The sequence below is a fragment of the Callithrix jacchus genome, chromosome 11, assembly GCF_049354715.1.
Source record: "Callithrix jacchus isolate 240 chromosome 11, calJac240_pri, whole genome shotgun sequence".
NCBI classification, from domain to species: domain Eukaryota; kingdom Metazoa; phylum Chordata; class Mammalia; order Primates; family Cebidae; genus Callithrix; species Callithrix jacchus.
The window spans coordinates 8,302,721-8,327,849 of record NC_133512.1 but is presented as its reverse complement, the minus strand read 5'-3'; the positions used below and the strand labels follow the sequence as shown (position 1 = coordinate 8,327,849).

Below are 25,129 nucleotides of genomic sequence, written 5' to 3'. Positions count from 1 at the left end.
GTGATATCACTTAACCCTCTATTTCTTAAGACTAATTCCTTCTTTAAGATGAAATAATATTTCACTTTTTGCAGAGCACATGGCTCATGCCTGTAATCCAAGCACTTTGGCAGGCCAAGGTGGGCAGATCTCTTGAGGTCAGGAGTACAAGACCAGCCTGGCCAACATAGTGAAACCCTGTCTCTACTAAAAACATAAAAATTAGCTGGGTGTGGTGACCCACATCTGTAATCCTGGCTACTTGCAAGGCTGAACACTCATTTTAGAGTAGCCCATAATATTTAACCAGTGTTCGTGAACTGTCTTTATGCTCTAGTATGACAATCAAAATTAGTTCAATACCACACAGCACAGCAATCACAATTAGTGTTATGTCATATAGCTAGCATGGTCAGGATTAAACTCCAAATCTAGTTCCCTTTTCAGAAAATCATGTTGCCTCATCATAGTTCCCATCAAAATGATTAGATTCATTTAAGAAAGAATTGTTTTAAATTGTATAACCTCTCACATCTCTAATGCATTTAACTAACTCCAAATACCTACATGTAACTTCTCACATAGTAAAACATGTTCTTATTTTTCATGACTCATAGAATTACAAACAGGATTATGGTAGGAAGAAAGATGATGAAAGGTGCAAATAACATGAAAATCTATAACTTCTGAAATGCAGTGCTAGGCAATGACGAGAAATAAAACTAAAAACAAAGCAAAATACAAAGGCTCAGGGAATTTTAACCTGATAAAATAAATTATGACCATAATTAGACTATTAATAACTATTAATATATTCACAGGTACTATTTTTTTAAGTAGTAAAGTATAAATAGGATTATTAAAAAAATAGAGCTCATATATTCATTCAGGAATTAGTCATTCAGCACATTCTACAGTCCAGCTGCTGAGTTAGGTAAGAGGCACAACAGTGAATACAACAGGTATGGTTCCCATTTATCTGTATAGAAACAAGTAATAAACCATTATAATTATTCCTACTTATTAGGAAACATTAAATTGTCTGTGTCTATATATAGTGGAAAGTGGGAAGGCTGATCAGGTAAAGTCTCACTAATGAAAACAGCAACATTCAGGCTAAGATCTTAGGCATGAGAATTTAACCTTTCAAATTGTGCGTGCATGCATGTGTGAATGAGAATGAGAGAGAGAGAGAGAGAGAGAGAGAGTGTGTGTGTGTGTGTGTGTGTGTGTGTGTGTCTGTGAAGCTTGGTGGGCAATCAAAATGGCATAGAAGGGACTGGAGAAGTAGGCAGGCAGGTGATCTCACAGATAAAAAAAAAAGCAGGACATCCCCAGGATGTTGGAGGAAAAGCAAATGTACTAATTTGGCTAGAGCATGAGGTTAATGCTAAACAAACAGCATTTGCACAACACATTCATGTTTAAAAGTCTTAATTTAATTCTTACTAAGAGAGATAATGTTTCTCTTTTAAGGATGAAGGGATAACAGACTCAAAAGGGCTAAAAGACTTGCTAATAAGGCCACACTCACTAATACACTAAGGCTCAAGATCCAGACATTCTAACTCGTTACACCATTACCCCTTCTACTACACAATAAATAGTAATGAAAACTAAAGTTAAAAAGACAAATCAGGTTAAAAGTCAAGCTGAGAAATCCAAGATTTACTAGGAACAAAAAGTAACAGAAGTGACATCAATTAAAAAGATGATTCTTAACTCCATATTTTCAAATAGTTCCTTTATGCAAAATAACTATGATGTAGCATATCAATCATTTTGAATTGTGTCCCCGGAAGAGTGAGAGTGACAGAGAGTGAGAGAGACAGAGAGCGGGGGAGAGAGAGAGAGAGAAACAGAGACAGAGAGAGAGAGAGAGAGAGAAGCTGGGGAAGAGGACAGGAGGCTAAGTACCATGTTCAATCAGAACATATCTATTTGTATCTTTTTCTTTTCATTTTTAGAGATACAGTCTTGCTCTGTCACTCAGGTTGGAGTGCAGTGGCGTAATCATGACTCACTGAAGTCTCCATCTCCTGTACTCAAGTGATCCTCCTGCCTCAGCCTCCTGAGTAAATGGAACAACAGGCATGTATCACCATGCAGGGCTAATTTTTTTGTAGAGATGGGTTCTCATTATGTTTCCCAGGCTGGTCTTGAACTCCTGGGTTCAAGTGATCCTCACACCCTGGACTCCCAAGTGTTTGGCTTATTGATGTGAGACACTGTGTCTATTTTAGTTTAGATTTAATTTGAAAAAAAAATTTTTGCTGTTTGCAAACCTCAGAATATAAAGTCATAAACTTTGGTTCTAAAATCTTACTATAAAGATGTAAAACGTATCAGCAGTAGAGCATTTCTTTCACCTATCATGTCCCCTATAATAACTATGTAATAACTATAAGCAGACTAATTTTTTGTCAGCTTCTCTGCTAAGTAATTATACAGATATACATACCCCACCATAGATATTAAAGGAAATTTCAAGTACGGATTTTTGCCTCCACACTTTCGGAAATAATATATATGGCTACCATGACATTTCCTTGTATGTTAAGGCATTTGTAACATAAAAATGTAGGGTAAAAATAAAATTCTACGAACTAGTTTTTCAACTACTAAGAAATAAATACTAAAAACTATACACTGATGCCCAAAAAGACACATACTACTAGTGAATACTTTATGTGTAATATTGGCAAATACGCTTTACGAAGCTTACTCAAAAACCACTGAAGTAACTTCTCCAACCTACCAAACTTAAGAATACAGAGTTTCACATGAGAGCAACAGCATCTATTTACTCAAGTAGTCACATCTATAAAAAAACTTTGCAAGTTAGCAACATCAATCATGAATACAAAATAGGAAATATGCACACACACCTTTGTCCTTCTTAAAATCCAAAGCATCTTCTTTATCAGTCACTATTTCCTTCATATTGATAATACTCTGATGGGTAAGCTGCCGAAGAATTTTAATTTCTCGAATTGCTGTAATTGGAAAGCCTTCCTTTTCATTATCCAGACGAACTTTTTTTAAGGCTACCATTTCTCCTATTAAGGAAATTAAATAAAATCAGGTTACCAGCTGACATGCAAGCAGATGACATTTTTCTGAACTTTAAATGTATTTTAATCCAATTCTGTTCCTAATTCTCAAAAATACAACACAAAAAATGTTTGTTTCCGATATAGCAAATCATAATATTTATAGTTCAAAAAATTAAGTCTGTCATTAAATATATCATGGAATATTTATATAAACCAGGGAATACTATACAACTGCTAGAAAGAATGAGGTAGGTCAAATACATTTACATTATGCTCCCCATTTATATATTTAGTGAAAAAAGTAAGATGCTTTTACATTCACTCGGAAAACAAAGGAAAGGAAAGGGAAAGGGAAGGGGAAGGGAAAGGGGAAGGGAAGGAAAGGAAAAAGGAAAAGGAAAAGGAAGGAAAGGAAAGGAAAAGATAGATAGATAGATAGATAGATAGATAGATAGATAGATAGATAGATAAAGATAGACAGATAGAGGCCAAGGTGGGGGGATCACAAGGTCAGGAGTTCAAGACCAGCCTTGTCAACATAGTGAAACCCTGTCTCTACAAAAAATACAAAAAATCAGCTGGGCATTGTGGGGGGGCGCCTGCAGTCCCAGCTACTTGGGAGGCTGAGGCAGGAGACTTGCTTGAACCGGGGAGGTGGAGGTTGCAGTGAGCCAAGATCGCACCACTGCACTCCAGCCCTGACGACAGTGCGAGACACCATCTCAAAAAAAAAAAAAAAAATGCTGAAGAGTGGGTAAATCACACTGTCATTTTTATTCTTTTTAAGCGAATGAGGCAAACAGTAAATAGCCAATATGCTATGTATGCATAAAATTTCTCTGAACAGAGGAGGAAACACTCTATTGTTAAAAATTATGCTCAGACATACTACTTGCTCAAACCTGGCCAGTTACCCAGTAGTAAAACGAATTCAAACTCCAGTTACTTGTCTCAAAAATATGTGTTCTTCACCACTACACTAAATTGCTACATAATTTAGGTATGAGTCAGCTTTGTGTCAGAAATGATCCAAAAAGTAAATATACACACATACACAAGCTTTATTATAGTGAATAATAAAAAGTTCACTATAATAAAGTTTTGTTCATTCCACTTCTTTGGAGAAACAACATGTTCTCACAAATTTTCTAAAAGAACAAAGTTTTTTCTTTTAATCACTCCAACTTATGCATTTTTTATAAAATTCCTCCTATGTTGTATTATGAGTCCTTGTTTTACTAAACAGTTTTTAAAGTTGTAATTTAATCTTTTTAATAACACATCATTATAAATACCAATTACTACTCTATGCAGTAATTGTCCTCAGCAGTTTCTAACCATAAGGGCATCTCCCATATACTATATGGCCTCACATAGCTGTGCTATTTTAATCTATTGGCTTATTTCTTTTTTTGAGAGGAGTCTCATTCTGTTGCCCAGGCTGGAGTGCAGTGGCGCAATCTCAGCACACTGGAACCTCTGCCTTCAGGGTTCAAGCAATTCTCCTGCCTCAGCCTCCCAAGTAGTGGATTACCGGTGCCACCACCATGCCCAGCTAAGTTTTGTGTTTTTTGTTTTTTATTGATTGATTGATTGATTGAGACTCCTTCTCAATCTGTCACTCAGGCTAGAGTGCAGCGGTGCTACCTCAGGTCACTGCAACCTCCAGACCCTGGTTTCAAGCAATTCTCCTATCTCAACCTCCTGAGTAGCTGGGTTTACAGGTGTATGCCACTACGCCCACCTAATTTTTGTGTTTTTGGGATAGATGGGGTGTTGTCAAGTTGACCGAGCCAGTCTCGAACTCCTGGTCTCAGGTGATCTGCCTGCCTCAGCCTCCCAAAGTGCTGGGATTACAGGCGTGAGCAACCATACCCAGCCTATTAGTTTATTTCAATAAGGAATTATGAGTAAAGAAAGATAAATTATGAGCTCTATGCATTATTAAGTAAAATACACAGCTTCTGAAACAGCTACTTTTTGCTCTTCTGTGAGGCCTTTTAAAACTTTCTGAGTTCCTGATTACGTTCTGAAAGATTAAGTTGCTAAAACTGGCCTCCAAGGATAGTTTCTGCATGAAAAAAAACTGAAAGCTAAAATGAAAGTGTTGGGCTTATGACAAAAATATTTACTACTAAGATTAATTCAGGTCAAGATACCTTTCCCTCTGATTAATAACAGTATAAGAATTATTCATCATAAAAGAAAGAAAAACTAAATCCTACCATACAGTATGTCACAAATACGAAAGGTACACTTTTTAAAATATGAACATATACAGACCCACTTACATGTACTCATATCTTATGTAAGTGCATATACAGAATAAAATTAAAAACAAGATGAAACAAACACACAATAAATTTGAACTAAACTTTTTGGAAAATTTCCAAAGCTAAACGTTAGAAGAGAAACAGAAACTAAGCACATTCCATAGGCCCAAAGATCCCCACAACTTGACATTCTTACCAGTGTCTTTATCCCTGGCTTTGTAAACTTGTCCGTAAGTACCTTCTCCAATAATTCCGATGATATCAAATTTATCCACGCAGCGTTTTCCCCAGTCAATATCTTTTTCTTTGATTTCACCATAGCGAGGCCCACATATTCTATCAAATATAGTTCTAAAGTTTTTATATACAATCAAGCAAATTGAATCAACTGTTCAATAACTCAGTATCTACCCACCACCCAATTGTATACTCTTTATTTTTCGCTACCATTGCAGTATTTATGATCATTTATCCAAAACAAGTAGCAACGATTTGGTATTGTGAGGTATCATTTCTACATACTGACTCTTCCTCTGTAGATAAGTATTTAAACTCAGAAAAAAAGTAGTAGAGCTTGTATGAAGGGCTTTCAGAAATAAAATGTAATTTCTCAATGAGTAGATGAAACCAACACTAGTAGAGTCAAAATTCTCTAACCAATCTCCAGAAAGTTTTATTCTTCATCCATTAACAACATGTACTTTTAAAAAATAGGCGTTTGATAATGAATGTTAACAAAAATCTAACTATAAAACTTATTGACAAATTTAGACTTATGGCTGGATAAAATCATCTGAAGAATATCAAAAACAGATTTTTCAGTCCAAGAGAGTACAAAAGGTATTAATATAACCAACTCTCAGGAATCCACATTTAAGCAGGTATAGACAGATAGGTAGGACAAAAATCCAAAAATCTCAGTCTTCAAAAAGATACATAATTTTGTAGTATTTTAATATTCTAATAAATCACAGAAATTCAAGTAAAAGAATAAACTGCAGTGTTCAAGAACAGACTATTTTCTAGCTTTTAAATTTTCTTTGGAAACAGGATCTTGCTTTGTTGCCCAGGCTAAAATATAGTGGCACACAATCACAGCTTGCTACAGCCTCCTCAGCTCAAATGATCCTCCTGCCTTAGCCTCCTAAGTAGCTGGGACCACAGGCATGCACCACCACACCCAGCCAATTTTTAAAAAATTATTTGTAGAGATGGGGGTCTCCCTATGTTGCTTAGGCTGGTATCAAACTCCTGGACTCAAGTGATCCTTCTGCCGCAGCCTCCCAAAGTGTTGGGATTACAGGCATGAGGCACTGTGCCAAGCCAGTTTTCTAGCTTTCTATTCCATTTAGAAAATGATCTCAAACTCATACGCTAGGCACTACCTGAACTGCAATTCTAAAATCATATCTAACTTAAAGTCTTCTCTGTCCCTTGGTTAAGTTTAAAAAAAAAAAAAAAGCACCAATGCTCCCTGCCTTTAACTGATTAACAGGTTTTAAAGAAAACAGTTCTCTCTAGGCACTTACTTGAAGCTAATTTAGGATACAGATTTCAAACCTTCTTCTACTCCGTCTCTTGCAAAATGAAGAATATATTTGTTTATGGGAAAAAAACAGAGGTAAAAACAAAGGAAATAGCAGCTTGTCCATTACTAATTTTATTTGGGCTCACTAAATGCTGACTTCTACTCTGCCCAATTTCAGTGTTTCTGTGTTATTTCAATCTCTTTAATAAAGTATCTTTAACATATACAAACCCAAGGAAATTAATACATTACAAATCATGAGAAAATTAAATTTGGTTTTATTAGTCATTGTGAATAAGAATGAAAGCAATTATGATTTTTTTCAAAACTCTAATAGAATTCATATATTTAAGTTGAAAGAATAAGTACATTTTTAATTTTAAACCTTAATTAAGTGTTTTATGAATTTCTGATGACCCAAAAATCACTGCTGGTCAATTTAAGAGCAGGTAGAAAGCAAGCACATACTTAGGCCTCCTTTTACTATGTAACTGTGTTGCTGTTTTCTTTTCCTCTGGACTCCTTGAGAGATCATCTCCTCCAGGTAGCTCAGGGGGCAGCGGTAAATCAGCAAGTAGACATCGGAGTTTCTTTTCTACTTCTTTTTTAACTGCTTTTACTGAAATATTTCCTCGTAAGCTAAGAATGAAAGAAGTCAGACAAATAAAACAAAAATTTTGTTGAGTAATAAAAATGTGCCCATGTCTTACATTTAGGTAGCAACAATTAAGAATAATTCAACAATATTTCACATTATAAGACTATTGTCCGAGTTTCTTTCCAGCTAAAATAATATATTGAACTGTAAAATGCAAAATTTGGGGTACAAATGATACACAATTAGGTAAAAACTAAGGAAATCTGTCTAAAGTAGGCACTGTAATGATAACTTTGTATCCATATTGATTCACTATTACCCAGTGTACCATACTGATCTAAGACGTTAATGGTAAGAAAACCAGGTACAGGGTATTCAGGGTCTCTGTGGTATCTTCATAATTTTTCTACAAAGGTAAGATTGTTATAAAAATAAAGTTTATTTTTTAAAATGATATAGGATTAACTATAAAACCGTACATTAAAATTAAAAATCAACTAAACATGCTTTGCATTAAAACTCAGTTTTGCAAAGCATTTTTTTGGGGGGGTTTTGTTTTTTAAGCTACAGTTTCTTTCAAAAAAGAGCTTACAGTCTGGAAGACAGGTAGGCAATAGGATAAAGCATTATACAAAGAGATTCCTAGAGTATTGTAGTAGCTAATGGGTAGCTAAATCAGGTCTGAAATACAGTAAAGGCTTCTTTTTAGAAAAGGTATCACGGCCGGGCGCGGTGGCTCACACCTGTAATCCCAGCACTTTGGGAGGCCGAGGTGGGTGGATCACGAGGTCAAGAGATAAAACCATCCTGGTCACCATTGTGAAACCCCGTCTCTACTAAAAATACAAAAAATTAGCTGGGCATGGTGGCACGTGCCTGTAATCCCAGCTACTCAGGAGGCTGAGGCGGGAGAATTGCCTGAACCCCGGAGGCGGAGGTTGCCGTGAGCCGAGATCGCGCCATTGCACTCCAGCCTCGGTAACAAGAGCGAAACTCCGTTTCAAAAAAAAAAGAAAAAAGAAAAGGTATCACCTGAACACCATCTGAAAATAGGCCTATTCAGAATAACTTACTTAGAAAACTATAGTCTCTAACTTGTAATTAGACTTTAGTCAAAATTTCCTATATGAAGATTCAAATCAAGATTTTTGTGAGCAAAAAAACTGAAGTCTTAATTTCACTTACAATTTAAAATGTAAAAGGCTACCTATATAAAATGTGAGTATATTAACTATCAAATATTACTTTCCAAGAATGTTACATAATTTAAAACTTTACATTTTTATTGAATATTTGCAAAAATCAAATAGAAAACATGTTATCTTTAAAAACATTTCTGTACACCACAGCAACAAAAACCATAAAATGCCTTAAAAAGAAATATACATGAGCAATAGAAAAAAAATAAAATATCTGACTAAAGAACATAAAATTAGATCTGAATGAATGAAAAGAAACCATGTTTTAATAGGGGAAACTCTAATACTACAAAGCTGTCACCAAATTATGACTCTATTACATTTAAGAGTTCCAAAAAAAAAAAATCCAAGTTTTTTTTAAATACAACTTGACAAGCTGATATAAAATTTGTCTAAGAATAAAGGCAAAGGAACTACCAAGAAACTTGTGAAAAAGTGAAATTAAGTGGGACTTGCCCTATCAACCTATACAGAGATCTAGAACTAGAAGCCAAAGTCTAACTGAAGTCAAAGGATATATATGACTCACTCTATTCAATGTTTTATAAAGAACTATGAATTGTGAGTAATTTTAAATCCAAAGATTTACATAATATTCAGGTTCTAGGCTTCCTTTAAAAAAAAAGAAGTAAAAGCTCTAATACACTGGGCTTCGATTCTTATACAGCAACATGGTATTGAGGTTCAACAGCAGAGTGGTTTACTCGTCACTAATTTACACCATCCCCTTCTCTTTTATATTACTGTCTGCCCCAAAATAGAAATTTGAGTTTGTGAGCCAATACACCATGTATCTAAAGACATTACAACAGTAAGATACTGACAAAGAAATAAAACATGTCAAAGAAAAGAAAGTAGAGAAACACGTATCTGTAAGAATTTTTATATATGTCATTTCAAATTAGCGAAATGAATTATTCAATAAACTATACTAGTAACAACACTGGGTTGGGGGGAATAAAGAATCAGAACGCTTATTTACACAATAACCAAAACCGAATTTCTCTGAGATCTGACTTAACCTTTTTAAATTTTATAAACCTAGATATCTTAAAGGAAAGAGAACAGACTTGACTAGATAAAAACGGAAAACATTCTTATGACCAAAAGCAAAACAAATGACAAGGATAAGCAATAAACTCTGAGAGGCAAAGGTCAACAACCCTAAAATAACAATTAAAAATCACTTAGAAAAAGGAAAACAACTTTAAGGAAAAGCCAGCACAAAATGCGAGCAAGCAATTCACCAGAAAAATAATAATTAACCAATAAACATTCAAGAAAATACCATACCTCGTTATCAAAAAAATGCAAAATAAAATAATTACATATTTTAAAGACTGTCAAAATTGACACTATCCAAAACCGTTAAAGCAATTTCATATATCTGGGTGCATAAATTAGTACATAGCCTTATTAATACATTAATTTGGCAGTTTCTATCATATTTTTAATGTGCATACTTTAACATGTAACTATCCTATAAATATACATAAAATATTAATATATAAGGAGAGTTTAATAGCAAATAATTATATACCTAAGTATCCATTAATCAACAGTAGAAGAACATGATATATCCATTCCTGTAATAATACTGGGGCCATCTATACCAACATGGAAAGATCTCCAACACATTAAATGAAAAAGCAAGTCAAGAAACGTTATCCATGGTATGATCTTAATTTTTTTTAAAAAGTAAGAAAACAATTACATTCTGTGAAAACACATAGATTACCATCTATCTTATGATTTTGCAGGAAACTAGTCTCCAATTTTGGGAATGAAGTAAAATTCAAAGTGAGCCTAAGATATACCTTTGACTAGAAAGCAAGGAAACACTAAAAAACAAATGAGGTCATATCAAAATAATAAAGGAGTCGGCTTACAGGAGCTTGCACTGGCCAAATTTCAGACAACATGAGGGTCAAAAAGAATAGTGGCTATTACTATGTAACACAGAGAATAAAAATCCATGAGAGTAGAATGATTAAATGGGATGTGAGTAACATGTATTTACAAAAGAAGGCCAGCTAACGTTAAAATGAATGGCAGGATTAGAAAATCATCGTTTTTAATTTGGGCAGCAGCAACAGGGGAAAAAAAAGTCACCATTTGCAGCCCCTACTATAGTAACTGAATTAGACAAATATCATTAATGGCTGCTAAACCATTAGGTGATAGGTTGTTGGGAAAAGGGATATTCAATCATTGTCAGAAGTATTAACCTACAGCTCACTTCTAACTGCAAAGCAATCTCCAGGTATGTACCCTCATACATGGAGAGACCTTAAGGTTGGTCATCACCTTCACCAAATGAAAAAAATCACTACTAGTAGAGTAAGACAGTCTGATATTTTGGTTCCCCTGTAACAACAGCATAAACTACATAAAATTATCTTAATTACTCTGGCTAAAAATCTGTTTATTCTTGATCTAAACAAAGCACAAGTAATTTCCAGACTATGGGAAATAAAGGGGTTGGAGAAGTTAAATGATACCAAAAAGAAATAATCAGATAAATCCAAAGGTGGGACATTCTGTAAGATTACTGGCCCAGACTCTTCAATAAGTCATGGGGCTGGGGTGGGGAGTACTGATTATTGATTACATACAGTCACTGATATTACTGTTCATTTTCATTAGATTATTAACTACTGTTAATTTCCTTGTTATCACAATGATACTGTGATCAAGCGGGAGACTGATCTTATTCCTGGGAGATGACTGAAGTATTTAAGGTATAGCAAAAAGAAATGTATACCCAGCCAGGCGTGGTGGCTCACACCCATAATCCCAGCACACCTGTAATCTCACTGCCTGGGAGGCCAAGGCAGGCAGATCACAAGGTCAGGAGTTCAAAACAGCCTGGTCAACATGGTGAAACCCTGTCTCTACTAAAAATACAAAAATCAGCCGGACATGGTGGTGCACACCTGTAATCCCAGCTATCTGGGAGGCAGAGGCAGGAGAACTGCTTCAACTGGGGAGGAGGAGGCTGCAGCAGGAGAACTGCTTGAACTGGGGAGGCGGAGGCAGCAGTGAGCTGAGTGAGATCCTGTGACTGCACTCCAGCCTGGGCAACAGAGCAAGACTTCATCTTAAGGGGGAAAGAAAGTGTATACATACACATACACCCTCATTAGTTCTCTTCACTAGAAATGGAATGTGTGTGAGTACGTGTGTGTCATTTTTTCTTTTTTTTTTTTCAGACAGGGTCTCGCTCTGTCACCCAGGCTGGAGTGCAGTGGTGCAGTCACAGCTCACTGCAGCCTTGTCCTCTCGGGCTCAGGTGATGCTCCCATCTTAGCCTCCCCAAGTAGCTGGGACTATAGGTGTGCACTACCACAGCCAGCTAATTTGTGTATTTTTTTAAGACATGGGGTATTGCTACGCGCTGAGGCTTGTCTCCAACTCCTGAGCTCAAGCCATCTGCCCACCTTGGCCTCCCGAAGTGCTGATTACACTTTGGGATTATAACTGTGAGCCATCACACCCGTTGAGACGGAGTATATAAAACAAAATGTTAACATTTGCTGAATCTAGATGGGTAACTTACATCCAGTAGTTATACAGATGCTAATTTTATTATTTTTCAATTTTTCTAAGGGCTTGAATACTTTCAAAACAAAAAAAAAATGTATGAGGGAAGGGGAGAATTTACTTGGACAAATAATAAAACAGCAAAAACAAGATGAGTATAGATTTGCAAAATCAAGAGGCAACCCAAAACACACACACACCCTTTTGCTAATGAACGTGTGAATACAACAGTGACAGTTAACCAGGAATATAGACACAGGCATGTTCAAAGAAAGCAAAGATCAAAAGCTGTCCTTAAGATATGCAATGAGATTATGCAGACCATTACTCACTCTTCTTTAAAATTATCTTTAAATTTACAGTAAATAACAAGTAAATAAAGATACCTCCCATATTCAGGTTTCCTAAACCAAGTTTTAACAGAAAAGATTGTTTCTTTACCTCAACAGAAATAGTTTATAAACCACTTTCAACTAATAGCTGTTCAGCACAAAATAAAAAGTATATAATGGTTACTAAAAAGAAACTTGTAAATGTAAAATTACTATGGCTATTACTTTCAGATACATGGAGAAAAAAATGGCCTGGGGGTGGAAAACCAACCAATAGTTCCTCTTTTACAAAAACTAATCCTTTTCAAACAAAGCACTAGGTCTATTCCTTAAGCAACAGATCTACATGTTACATATAATGGTTATATATTACACAATGTAAACCATATTTCATAATTTTTACTTTTTTCAGTAATCTAAAGCAGTTTTAAATATTTTTAATATTTCCTGCAGTGCTGATTTATACGATGACTAATTATAATAACTAAGATGAGTAACACTTTACAGCTTGCAAAATTCAGTCCATCAACTCATTTAATCTTTATAAGTAATCTGTGAGGTTAAACGGTAAATATTTTCACCCATGAATAGAACCAAATGGACTGAGGCACAGAAAGATTAAGTCATGAGAGTAGTTAGAGGTACAACTAGCACTAAAAACTAAGCTTTCTACGATAGCCCACTAACAAACTGTATTGTACTTCTAACAGTATTATAAATATTAAATATAAATAAGTCTCCTGAGCTATCCATTCCCTTCAACACCCATTTATTTCTAAAAGCAATCACTTCTAACCATTTCTTTTTAAAATACATTTTTATTTAATCACCTAAAAACTTTTATAAAAAGTAAAATAGAATATAAAGTCTCTTCCTCACATGTTTACATTTTGATAGTTAAATTACAGACATCAAAATAAGGAAAGTTCCATTGGTGATGAATTAATCTTTGGCTGTACACACGTAGTAGTAGTGCTCATGAATCTCAAGAAAAACTTCTGTATCCATTAAACATACAAACACATTCAAAAGAAAGAAGAGAAAACAAAAAGAGGAAAAAGCAGAAGACAGAAAAGATGGATAAAAAAAAAATGTAATGACCAAGAATTAAATGTGCCACCAACTAATTAAAGACAGATGCATAAAGAATATCCTCATTAAGTACTCATGTGTACGTACAGAGCTCCTGAAAATACCCTAGTAAAAATTTACTCCTAAAGCATATATGAAGAATAAAGTAGAGAACCACCAGTCTCAATCAAGCATGTATTCTCAGTAACTGGTTACTCTGTCACTAATGAAGTGATCAATTCCACACTCAAGCCCCTCTATGCTGGAGAGCCCATTCTAAGCTCATCACAATTACAAATCACTACTGTTATGAACCTTAAGTGTTCCTTGGAAACAGTCAAACCTGCAAATACAATTATAGCAGTATAATTAAATAAAACCTGATTAAATTGGATGGGGTCTCCCAACATTTTGATTATTTTTAAAAAGGTACCTCAATAGACATGAAATTCAAGAATTACGATTTTACTTTTGTTTGTGTTAAATTCTATAATTTTCATAATGACAAAGTAAGTACTTGTGCACATGGCATTTTTATCCATCTGTTTTCAAAATATATGTATTTTTTCAAGCAGCTAGAAAAACTACTCATATAGTTGCTTTTTAATGGGGAGTGGGAAGGAGTGGCAGCTCTAACTTCTTCATAAAAATAAAAACAGCTAAGTGGTGTAATAGGCAGATAAAACACACAATAGTCTAATTCTTCTACCCTAGGATACATAAAAGAAACATTCTTAGCTGTATTTACAGTCCCTCTTACCTTCATCCTCTTAAGAATATAATGATTCTCAATAAAAAAAAAGCCATACCCCCAATGTTCATAATAGAAATGTTTAAACATGTTAAAGGAAAGCATAATCACATTATGAGTTTTGAGGGTTTCTTTGGGGTTTTTTTTGTTTTGCTTTCTTTTGTTTTAGACAAGTTCTTACTCTGTCGCCCAGGATGGAGTGCAATGGCTCAATCTCAGCTCACTGCAACCTCCGCCTCACAGGTTCAAGTGATCCTCCTGCCTCAGCCTCCCTAGTAGCTGGGATTACAGGCACTCGCCCAGGTAGGTTTTACGTATTTTTAGTAGAGACGGGGTTTTACCATGTTGGCCAGGCTGGTCTTCAACTCCTGACCTCAAGTGATCTACCCACCTCGGCCTCCCAAAGTGCTGGGATTACAGGCTTGAGCCACCATGCCCAGCCACATTATGAGTTTTCTATAATATAATGTGATTAATCCCTAACTGCAAGACAGGCTAAAAAAAATTTTTTTTAAGTAAAAGAGTTAAGATTAAGAAATACATTGGCCCGTGAAGAATTAAAAAAAAAAAAAAAACAAGAGTTACGAAGATACTACACTAAAAAGTGACAATAAAGCCACTGACAGTGATAAATTTACAAGGCCACTGAAGAAACTCAGAAATAAATGAGACAAATGCTTATGAGACTTATCCAGGGCCAACTCACTCATCAAATGTCCTGTCTCTGACTGCATCATCAAGGAAAACGAAACCAAAGAGAATACTGGCATTTCTCATACCCAAACTCATATTGAAATAGTCACTGGATCCCAAGGCAATGGCAATATTTCCCTGAATTTCTTAGCATAAACTTTAATTTTGCCAACTTGTATGCAAATGTACTTCATTTTAAGATGCATATAATAAACAGAATTCATTCAGTTACTTGTGGTCTTTTTTACTAAGGTTGTTTTGAAGGGGCTGGGGAGGCCAAATCATTTCTCACTTCAGATTTACATTTTTTCTTTAAACAGTTATTGACAAATATTTTTGCACTTACCTATCAGCTTCTTTATCTTCAGGCAGCATGGGAGGCAAAGGTAATGGTGGTAATGTAGAGGTCACTAACGCTACATGTTGCTCCTTCTCCTTGGCTCCTATGCTTGGTGTAAGTGGTTTGGTTTTCTCTTTAAGAGATACTGGTTCCTCCTTTGTAGCAGCAGATTTACTCTCCTTTCCAACTATGACTGCTTTCTTGGTGGCTTTATCTACAATCAAATTATTTTCCACCTTTGTTACCTGAAGAGGTGGCTTTGTTTTTGCTTTGTCATTTTTTAAAGTTCCACCACTTGAGGGAGAAGGTGCATGCTCAATTTTCATTTTCTTCACATCCTTCACATGGTTTGTTTGCGATGCACTGGCACTAGTTTCTGTGTTCCCCTTGGTAGGTGTAGAAGTGTTTGAAGCTTTTGCAGCTTTGGCAGCGGCCTCAGCAGCCTTAGTTGCTTCTGCAGCTTTCGCTGCTTCTGCGGCTCTTGCTGCCTCTGCCGCTCGTGCTTTTTTATTCTTGTTCAATTCAGCTGCCAGGCTACTCTTCAGAGTTAGTGTGCTAGGAGAAATACTAGAATGACGACTTCTGGATCTAGACAACCTGTGCCTGCTACGAGATCTTGAATGCCTAGATGAATATGGGCTTCTGCTTCGGGATTTGCCAGACCGTCTGGTGAGAAATAATTAAGATTTAGTCAGTAATGGAAAAAGGTTCAGTTTGGAATTTACAAAGACAGTGCTAACTTGAGTTTATGAAATAAAATAGGAATTTACTTAATTCCAAAGTTACATTTTTGAAGGAGTTTTGAAAAATAAAAAGTTCTTTAAAGTGGTCGCAGTTTTCTTCAAAGTGGATTGCCCTGATCTTGCTGTGGTCTACAAATGTAAAAATTAGGAGGTAAAATGTAACAAGGCATCACTGCTGTCTCAGAAAAAAGAAGTAGGCAATAAGGATACATCAATGATAACAGCAGTAGGGTAAAGTCTGACATATCTTTTACCAGGAGACAGTTGCCACACCTCAAAACTACCTTCCTCATCCTTAAGTTCAGATGTAAGCAGTGCTCTGTCCATGGCAAGAGTGAAAAAGAAAGACCTACTACTGGGCAATAAATAGGTCTCTTAGGGTTTGTTTCAGACAGATAGTTTTAAGAAAATTTACAGCCAGGCGCGGTGGCTCATGCCTGTAATCCCACTACTTTGGGAGGCTGAGGCAGGAAGATCACGAGGCCCGAAGTTCGAGACCAGCCTGGCCAATATAGTGAAACCACATCTCTAACAAAAAACACAAAAATTAGCCAGGCACAGTGGTGCATGCCTGTAGTCCCAGCTACTCAGGAGGCTGAGGCAGGAGAATCGCTTGAACCTGGGAGACAGAGGTTGTGGTAAGCTAAGATCACACCAGTGCACTCCAGCATGGGCAACAGAGCGAGACTATCTCAAAAAAAGAAAAGAAAAGAAAATTTACATTCACACACATATTAACTAAAATAGACATGAGCATAATCACTTTACTCACATAACACACATATACAAAATAGTATCTTATGAGCTACATAATTCCACACAGAAAATGCAACAAAGTAAAAACCATCCAATCACTCTTAATCTGAGGCTCTGATACTCTTCAAAATGAACAATAATAAAAAAGTTAATATACATATCATTTAAGTCTTCTAAATGCTTGACAACTATTATTTTACCATAATAGAATCAAACATTTACTAATTAAATATTACTCCAATTTATCAGAAGGGAAAAGCACAGAGAGGCAAAGTAAAAATAATTCCCACAAAGAACTATGCCACAAATAGTGGTATAGTCTGAACTAGGACTTAGGTTTTCAGGCTCCTGGCTCTATAAAAAACGAGAAACTAATCTTAGGAACTATTTAATAATAATGGTGCCATTCGCTTCTCAAAAATTATTGGAAAACATATATTTAAAAGTATGGTGGCAACTGAAGTTCCTACAAAATAAACTCGACACAGTACCAAGAGTAAAAGGAAGCTGAGCTTTTCAAATCCACACCTTGCCACAACTTTTAATACACTCACGAGACAAAGACACTATGATAGTACTTTCACATGTTGTCTCATTCAATGCCCACATCAACTCAGTAAGGTAGGCATAGTTAACAAATAAGAAATTGAGTAAAATATTATATTACCTGAAGTCAACACCTAAAATCACTAGTAGTTTTGTTGCTTATTATCTTACTGCAACTACCTTATCACCCAAAATCTTTCTGCCCTACTCTGAGCCCAATGATGCAGACCTCAACAGATATGCCTTCTGGGTTCCAATGCTGTCCTGCCATTGACAGAAGATAAGAAGGCAGAGAAACGCTGGATTATTTCTTCCTAGCTCCCTCCCTCCTCATGGCCACACTTTCTGGCAGAAGCTGCGTCCTTCTACCACCATGATTGCTGTGAGGCACCCGCTTCAGAGCTCTCACAAGGCTCCAACAGCACTGTTATTTTTCCTGCCCCTTTGGGCTTCCTTAGAAGCTAGAAAAAACATGTTGCTAGAAAAAACATGCCTTGCAGGTTCCCTTAATCCACTGCATCTCCACAGTCTCTGCATTAAGTCTTTTATACCATCTGAGTTAGATTCTGTTTTTTTCTAGAACCCAGGTCTTAAATTCAACATTTTTGGTTGTTGGTGTTTAACTCTGAAGTAGGCAGCTTAACACATTAACCTCCTCTGCCAAGGAGCTGGTTGGCAAGGATGTGGAAAAAAGGGTACACTGTTGATGGGAATGTAAATTAGTATAACCACCATGGAGAACAGTATGGAAGTTCCTCAAAAAGCTAAAAATAGAGCTACCTTACAATTCAGCAATCCCACTCCTAGGTACATACCCCAAAGAAAGGAAGTCAATACTACTGAAGAGGTATCTGCACTCCCATGTTTACTGCAGCACTATTCACAATAGCCAAGATTTGGAAGTAACCTAAGTGTCCATCAACAGATGAATGGATAAAGAAAATGTGGTACATATACACAATGAAGTACTATTCAGCCATAAAAGAATGAGATCCCATCACTCCCAACAATATGGATGGAACTGGACATCATCATGTTACATGAAATAAGTCAGGCACAGAAAAACAAACTTTGCATGTTCTCACTTATTTGTGGGAGCTAAAAATTAAAACAATTCAACTCATGGAGATAGAGAGTAGAAAGACAGTTATCAGAGGCTGGAAGGGTAGTGACAGAGTGGATGGTGCAGGGAGGGTTAATGGACACAAAAAATACAAAGAATGAAGGTGGTCTAGTGTTTGCTAGCACAAGAGGGTGACTACAGTAAAAATAACTAAATAAATAATTTTTTTTTTTTTTTTTTTTTTTTTTTAAGGTCAGAGTCTCTCCAGCCCAAGCTGGAGTGCAGTGATACAATCTCAGCTCACTGCAGCCTTCACCTCCCGGATGCAAGCAATTCTCCTGCCTTAGCCTCCTGAGAGCTGGTATTACAGGCATGCCTCACCATGCCTGGCTAATTTTTGTATTTTTAGTAGAGACAGGATTTTACCATGTTGGCCAGGCTAGTCTCAAACTCCTGACCTCAAGTAATCCACCCCAGCCTCCCAAAGTGCTGGTATTACAAGTGTGAGCCACCACACCTGGCCAACAGTAAAAAATAATTTAAGTGCACATTTACAAATAACTAGAAGAGGATAACTAGACTGTCTGTAACACAAAAGATAAATGTTTGTAACACAAAGGATAAAAGGATACCTTTACCCTGATGTGACTAATATGCATGCATACCTGTATCAAAATCTTATGTAACCCATAAATATATACATCTACTATGTACCCACATTTTTTATTTTTATTTCACCAAATTTTTAAAATTCAAATAAGTAAGCAGAGAGAAAAATAATTTCTTTTTTAGAAACATGGTCTCACTCTGTCACCCAGGCTGGAATGCAGTGGTACTACCAACAGCTCACTGCAGCCTCTACTTCTTGGACTCAAGAAATCCACCACCTCAGCTTCCTGAGTAGCTGGGACCACAGGTATGTGCCTCCATGTCCAGCTAACTTTGTAGAGACAGGGGTCTCATTTTGCTCCCCAAGCTGGTCTTGAACTCCTGGGCTCAAGGGTCCTCCTGCCTTGGCATCCCAAAGTGTGGGGATTACAGGCGTGCGCCACCGTGCCTGGCCACTGAAAGTTTCTGTTCATAGTTGACATTAAATAGAGGATGGAGGGAAGTGTTAAGAAATATTCTATAACTCTAGGATAAAAAACAAATGATGATTAGGTTTAGGAGAGACTCAGACACAAGTTCATTTTCTACCTCATTCTTTAAAAAACAAGTATGAAGGTCAACTAGGGTTCAGTACTGAGGAAGCATTTCATAAAAATCCATACTTTTTATCAAGATTTAGATTAATGGGAACACTGTTTTAGAAAACATCCTAATCCAATACTTGCTTATTATTAAATATTCATATATACCAATTGCTAAAAATCAATAAGCTTATAATTACACATAGAAATGAAGGGAAATGTTTGGCTAAATGTGAACTCACTTTAAGATGGTTGTAAAATAAGATAGGAACCAAAAGTGTCATAAATGAAATACTCAGCCACATTTTTAATTTCCTCTCCCTTCAGATTTTGTTGGAGCTCCAAACAAGTCTGATACACATAATGTTTCTATTCCCTGATCAGATATTGATGAGTAGCAGAAAGGCAAGCAGCAGAAGAAAGCAAAGAGATTATCATCTCATCAAAGTTAACAGCACAGAAGGCTTAGAAAGCAAACCTTTTCTTAAATCAACTTTCCTACACTGGCAAGATTCTGGTCATCACTTTCACACAGACACAAAAACTATATTTAACTGGGATTTACAATCAGTAAATCTTATCTAAAAAAAGAGATACAAAGATAATAGGTAAAATCCAAACACAAGTAATTCTTCTTGCCTATTATTCTCTTTTAGATAGAATCTGAATAACTGAAGTATCAATAAAGATTCAGAAAACTTTTGTTCTATAAAAACATATTTTGAAAGTGACTTTTTATAGTATTTGATCACTATATCAATTGAATTCTTCTAGATACAACTTCCATTCCTCTCCAACTCCTCTATTTTTCCACAAAAGTTCCTTCCGTAAACTATTTATTCCATGTCTTAGTAAATTTCCATTCTCTCAGATATTGTGATCTGCTAATAAATTCCAGTAATATATTTACTGTTTACAACAAACATGGTTTGGGACCTTAAAACTAAACAAATTTAAGTTTAGGTCATTTTTACTACTGATTTAATACTTTAGCCTTATGGTTAAGAGAATAAGAGAGATGTGCATCTTTAAAACTGTATAATGAACTGGCATGATAATGTTTTACTAAAATAACAGAAATGGAGGTAGGTAGCAGGTCCAACTTCCTTGTTTTTTTCTGAGATGGAGTTTTGCTCTTGTTACCCAGGCTCAAGTGTGCAATGGCGCGATCTGGGCTCACCGCAACCTCTGCCTCCTGGGTTCAGGCAATTCTCCTGCCTCAGCCTCCTGAGTAGCTGCGATTACAGGCACGTGCCACCATGCCCAGCTAATTTTTTTGTATTTTTAGTAGAGACGGGGTTTCACCACGTTGACCAGGATGGTCTCGATCTCTTGACCTCGTGATCCACCCACCTCGGCCTCCCAAAATGCTGGGATTACAGGCTTGAGCCACCGCACCTGGCCCAACTTCCTTGTTTAATGGATAATCTTTTTTTTTTTCCTGAGACAGGGTCTCTCACTTTATCTTGAAGACTACAGTGCAGTGGTGCAAATAAGGCTTACTGCAGCCTTGCTATCTCAGGCTCAAATGATCCTCCCACCTCTGCCCCCAAAGTAGCTAAGACTACAGGCGCGTACCATCATGCCCGGCTAATTTTTGTATGTTTTGTAAGGATGAGGGTTTCACCATGTTGCCTAGGCTGATCTTGAACTCCTGGACTCAAGTGATCTGCCCACCTTGGCCTACCAAAGTGCTAGGGTTACAAGCATGAGACATCACACCCAACCAAGATTTTTCTTTCTATAAACGTTTTCCCAATATTGTTGTAGAAATCAATGAATACATATTACCTGTTCTTGTTTTTGATGTTTTTAAGAGGCTACAGGACCTCTTTAAGAAAAGAACTTCGTATGTTTCTAACTGGTTTTCCCAAATACACACAACACAAAGTAGTACCAAAATAAAAACCCAATATCCTGAAACCCAACTGTTTAGTGCCTGTTGTTAGTCTATTTAGTGTTCCTTGGATAGAGCTACTAATAGCAGATGTGTTCATTTCAAAAACTTATTAACCCCCCAAAAAGGTATGAATATGACTCCCAAACTGAAAAGCACTATATAAATATACAGTGGTAATACTTTTTCAAAAATCTGTCTCTCTCAATCATCCCTTTCACCACCTTCTCAGTCAAAATTTGTTATGTTCCTATGTATTTTGTCATGTAACATTATTATAACAGTCCTATTAACTATATGTAACACCACTGTGGTAGCCTCTTAAATTCATCTCCTTGTTTCTGATTTACTTCCACTCTATCTAGTCTATATTACTAGACTCAAAATACCATTCTCACCAGTTCCTGAAATGACATGCGAAGTGAATATACCTTCCTCTAACATCTACCCCTCTATTTTAAATCTCACTACTTTCCACTCATTTACCCAGTCTAGAAATCTAGTTTCCTTATATCCACACCCTCTGAATGTTTCTGATTGTTGTTGTAACAGCCCCACAAAGTTAGCAGTTTAGAACAACACGAACTTAATATCTTGCAGTTCTGCAAGTCAGAAGTCCAAAATCAGTATCAGTGAGCTAAAACCAACGTATCGCCAGAACTTTGTTCCTTCTGGAGTCTCTTGGGAAATGCTCCCTTTCCTTTTCCAGGCTCCACAGGCTACCTAGATTCCGTGGCTCAAAACCCCACATCACTTAGGCCTCTACTTTCATCATGACACTTCCTCTCTACTGTTCCTGTCATCACATGAGTTCTCTTACTAGACCCTACAGCTCCTCTTTTATTAAAATCCTTGTGATTACACAGGACCCATCCAGATAACCCAGAATAACCCCTCTGTATCAAGATACCTAATTTAATCATACCTACAAAGTTCTTCTTAAAATGTAAGGTATAACAGAAATTGCAAAGATTAGGGCATGGCACCTGGAGGGGGTGTTGGGTAAGTATTATTTGGCCAACCACATCCTCCTCTTCCATTCTCGAAGCCACTGTTCTACTTTAGACCTCATTACCTCTTCACTAGGCTACCATATCATCTTAAAAAATAAGCAATCTCGTGGCTGGGCACAGTGGCTCACACCTGTAATCTTAGCGCTTTGGGAGGCCAAGACGGGCAGATCACCTGAGGTCAGGACTTTGAGAGAAGACTGACCAACATGGAGAAACCAACTAAAAATACAAAACTAGCCAAGTGTGCCAGCACATGCATCCAGCTACTCGGGAAGCTGAGGCAGGAGAATCCTTTGAATCCAGGTGGTGGAGGTGGTGGCAAGCCGAGATTGTGCCATTACACTCCAGCCTTAACAACAAGAGCTAAACTCCATCTCACTGAAATGAAAAAATAAGCAATTTCCTTATTACTATTCTCTCTCTGTTCCAATTATTTCTACAACACCATAACCAAACTAATCCTCAATGTTCAGCAATTATTACATGCCCCCAATTCACTCACTTTCCTCCTCTTAGAAGCTAATCCAAACCTTCACAACTTTCATCAAGCTCATAACCCCATTCCCAGTCTTCTCACAACATAACTTTACTTATGGCTTCACAGAAAGAACAAAGACTATCAGGCATATCTCTTGCCTGCAAATCTAATCTGTATTTCCTCCTACCTTCTACCGTACATCCCACCTCAATTAAGAGAGGAGGTGGGGCTGGGCGTGGTGGCTCATGCCTATAATCCCAGCATTTTGGGAGGCCAAGGCGGGTGAATCGCGAGGTCAAGAGATCGAGACCATCCTGGTCAACATGGTGAAACCCTGTCTTTATTAAAAATACAAAAAACTAGCTGGGCATGGTGTCGTGTGCCTGTAATCCCAGCTACTCAGGAGGCTGAGGCAGGAGAATTGCCTGAACCCAGGAGGCGGAAGTTGCGGTGAGCCGAGATCGCGCCATTGCACTTGAGCCTGGGTAACAAGAGTGAAACTCCGTCTCAAAAAACAAAAAGAGAGAGAGGAGGTGATCCTCGTTCTATCTAAGGCTAATTCCCCTATAATGCATCAATCTCATACTCTCCTGAGCCTTACCTCTTAGAGTGTAGTCCATAGACACGCAGCATTAGCACCAACTTCGAGCGTGTCAGAAATGCTGTGTCTCAGACTCCAACCCAAACCTACTGAACCAGACTGCTACAAGACACCCATTAAAGTTTGAGATGCACTCTATGACTACTGCTGGCTTATTCTATTAATTGTGACGTTAACCTTTGCTGCTCATTTGTTAATTGCTCTGAAGGAATAAATTACTCAAGTCTCTAAAATCTTTAAAAACTGACAAGAAAATTAAAACAAAAAAAGAGAAAATGATGGCATATTAGTATTATCTTTATATCTCCTTCCAGTTATGGCCAAACTCTCATTTGTCCTTTTAATCCTCAAATCACTACAATCTGACTTACACAAACATCCTCTCTGCAACTGGTCACCTCTGAGGCGACCTACCTTTCAGAACAAGAGAAAGAAAAATCACTCTCCGTGATGATAATGTTGGCTATACCCTCAAAAACATGTCCTAGCTATCTCTACTAACTTTTGTTTTATGATGTTCTTACTTCCCTGGCTATTTCTACACCTTGAGGTTTTTATTCCTTCCTATACTCATTCTCCCACAAGTTTAATTTACACTATGTATGACTTACATGACTACCTAAATGTTGTCTTCATCCCCCTCCACCGCCATTGCTCCCCCACAATCATTCTCTCTACTTCCCAACTCTCTGACATGTATCTTCAATACCATATAGCAAAACTATTAAGCTTCCTCTTCAAATCCACCCTTCTTCTCATTAAATATACTCTATTCTCAGGAAGTGGCATGGATACATATATAAAAACCAGGGACATGACTATATATCACCCTGACCCTCACAGGGTCACAATTATAAGCATTTTTTATTTGATTTGCTCCTCACGTGCAACAAGGTATAGAGAAAGCAGATGGGGGATCTAAGAAGAGGCAGAATCAATACTCAAACCCAAGTCTTCCACTTCAAAGCCAGGCACTATTTATTGCTACTACACTACATCTTTCTTCTCTATTTAACTTTCTTTTTTCTTTTTTTTTGAGATGGAGTCTCGTTCTGTGCCCAGGCTGGAGTGCAATGGCATGATCTTGGCTCACTCCAACTCCGACTCTGAGTTCAAGCGGCTCTCCTGCCTCAGCCTCCCAAGTAGCTGGGACTACAGGCGCCCACCATTACATCCGGCTAATTTTTGTATTTTTAGTAGAGATGGGGTTTCAGCACGTTAGCCAGTCTAGTCTCCAACTCCTGACTTCAGGTGATCCATCTGCCTCGACCTCCCAAACTGCTTGGATTACAGGCGAGAGCCACTATGCCCGACCTGTTTAATTCTTATCTTTCACAAGTCAACCTAAAGTCTCATCTGTATCATTTCCCCATTTGCTGAAATCACACAGTACTTGTTACGTACTGCCATACTGCCTTTTATTTTATGTCTTTGTCTTTTAAAAACATAAACTGGATTACGCCATGTCCTTAACTAAAA

The 25,129-nt window shown here is 37.0% G+C and overlaps 1 protein-coding gene across 4 annotated transcripts in view; it reads right to left on the bottom strand.

Annotated features, from left to right (window-relative positions):
- CDK13 (cyclin dependent kinase 13) overlaps nt 1-25,129 on the bottom strand; it is a 124,483-nt gene that overhangs the window by 81,573 nt on the left and 17,781 nt on the right. For all 4 annotated transcript variants that reach the window (XM_035253218.3, XM_035253220.3, XM_035253219.3 and 1 more), the window contains exons 2-5: nt 15,370-16,029; nt 7,305-7,475; nt 5,505-5,644; nt 2,868-3,038 (exon numbers count right to left, since the gene is read on the bottom strand). In XM_035253218.3, the coding sequence (XP_035109109.3) occupies nt 2,868-3,038; nt 5,505-5,644; nt 7,305-7,475; nt 15,370-16,029 (1,142 nt within the window). The remainder of the gene's footprint in view (nt 1-2,867; nt 3,039-5,504; nt 5,645-7,304; nt 7,476-15,369; nt 16,030-25,129) is intronic.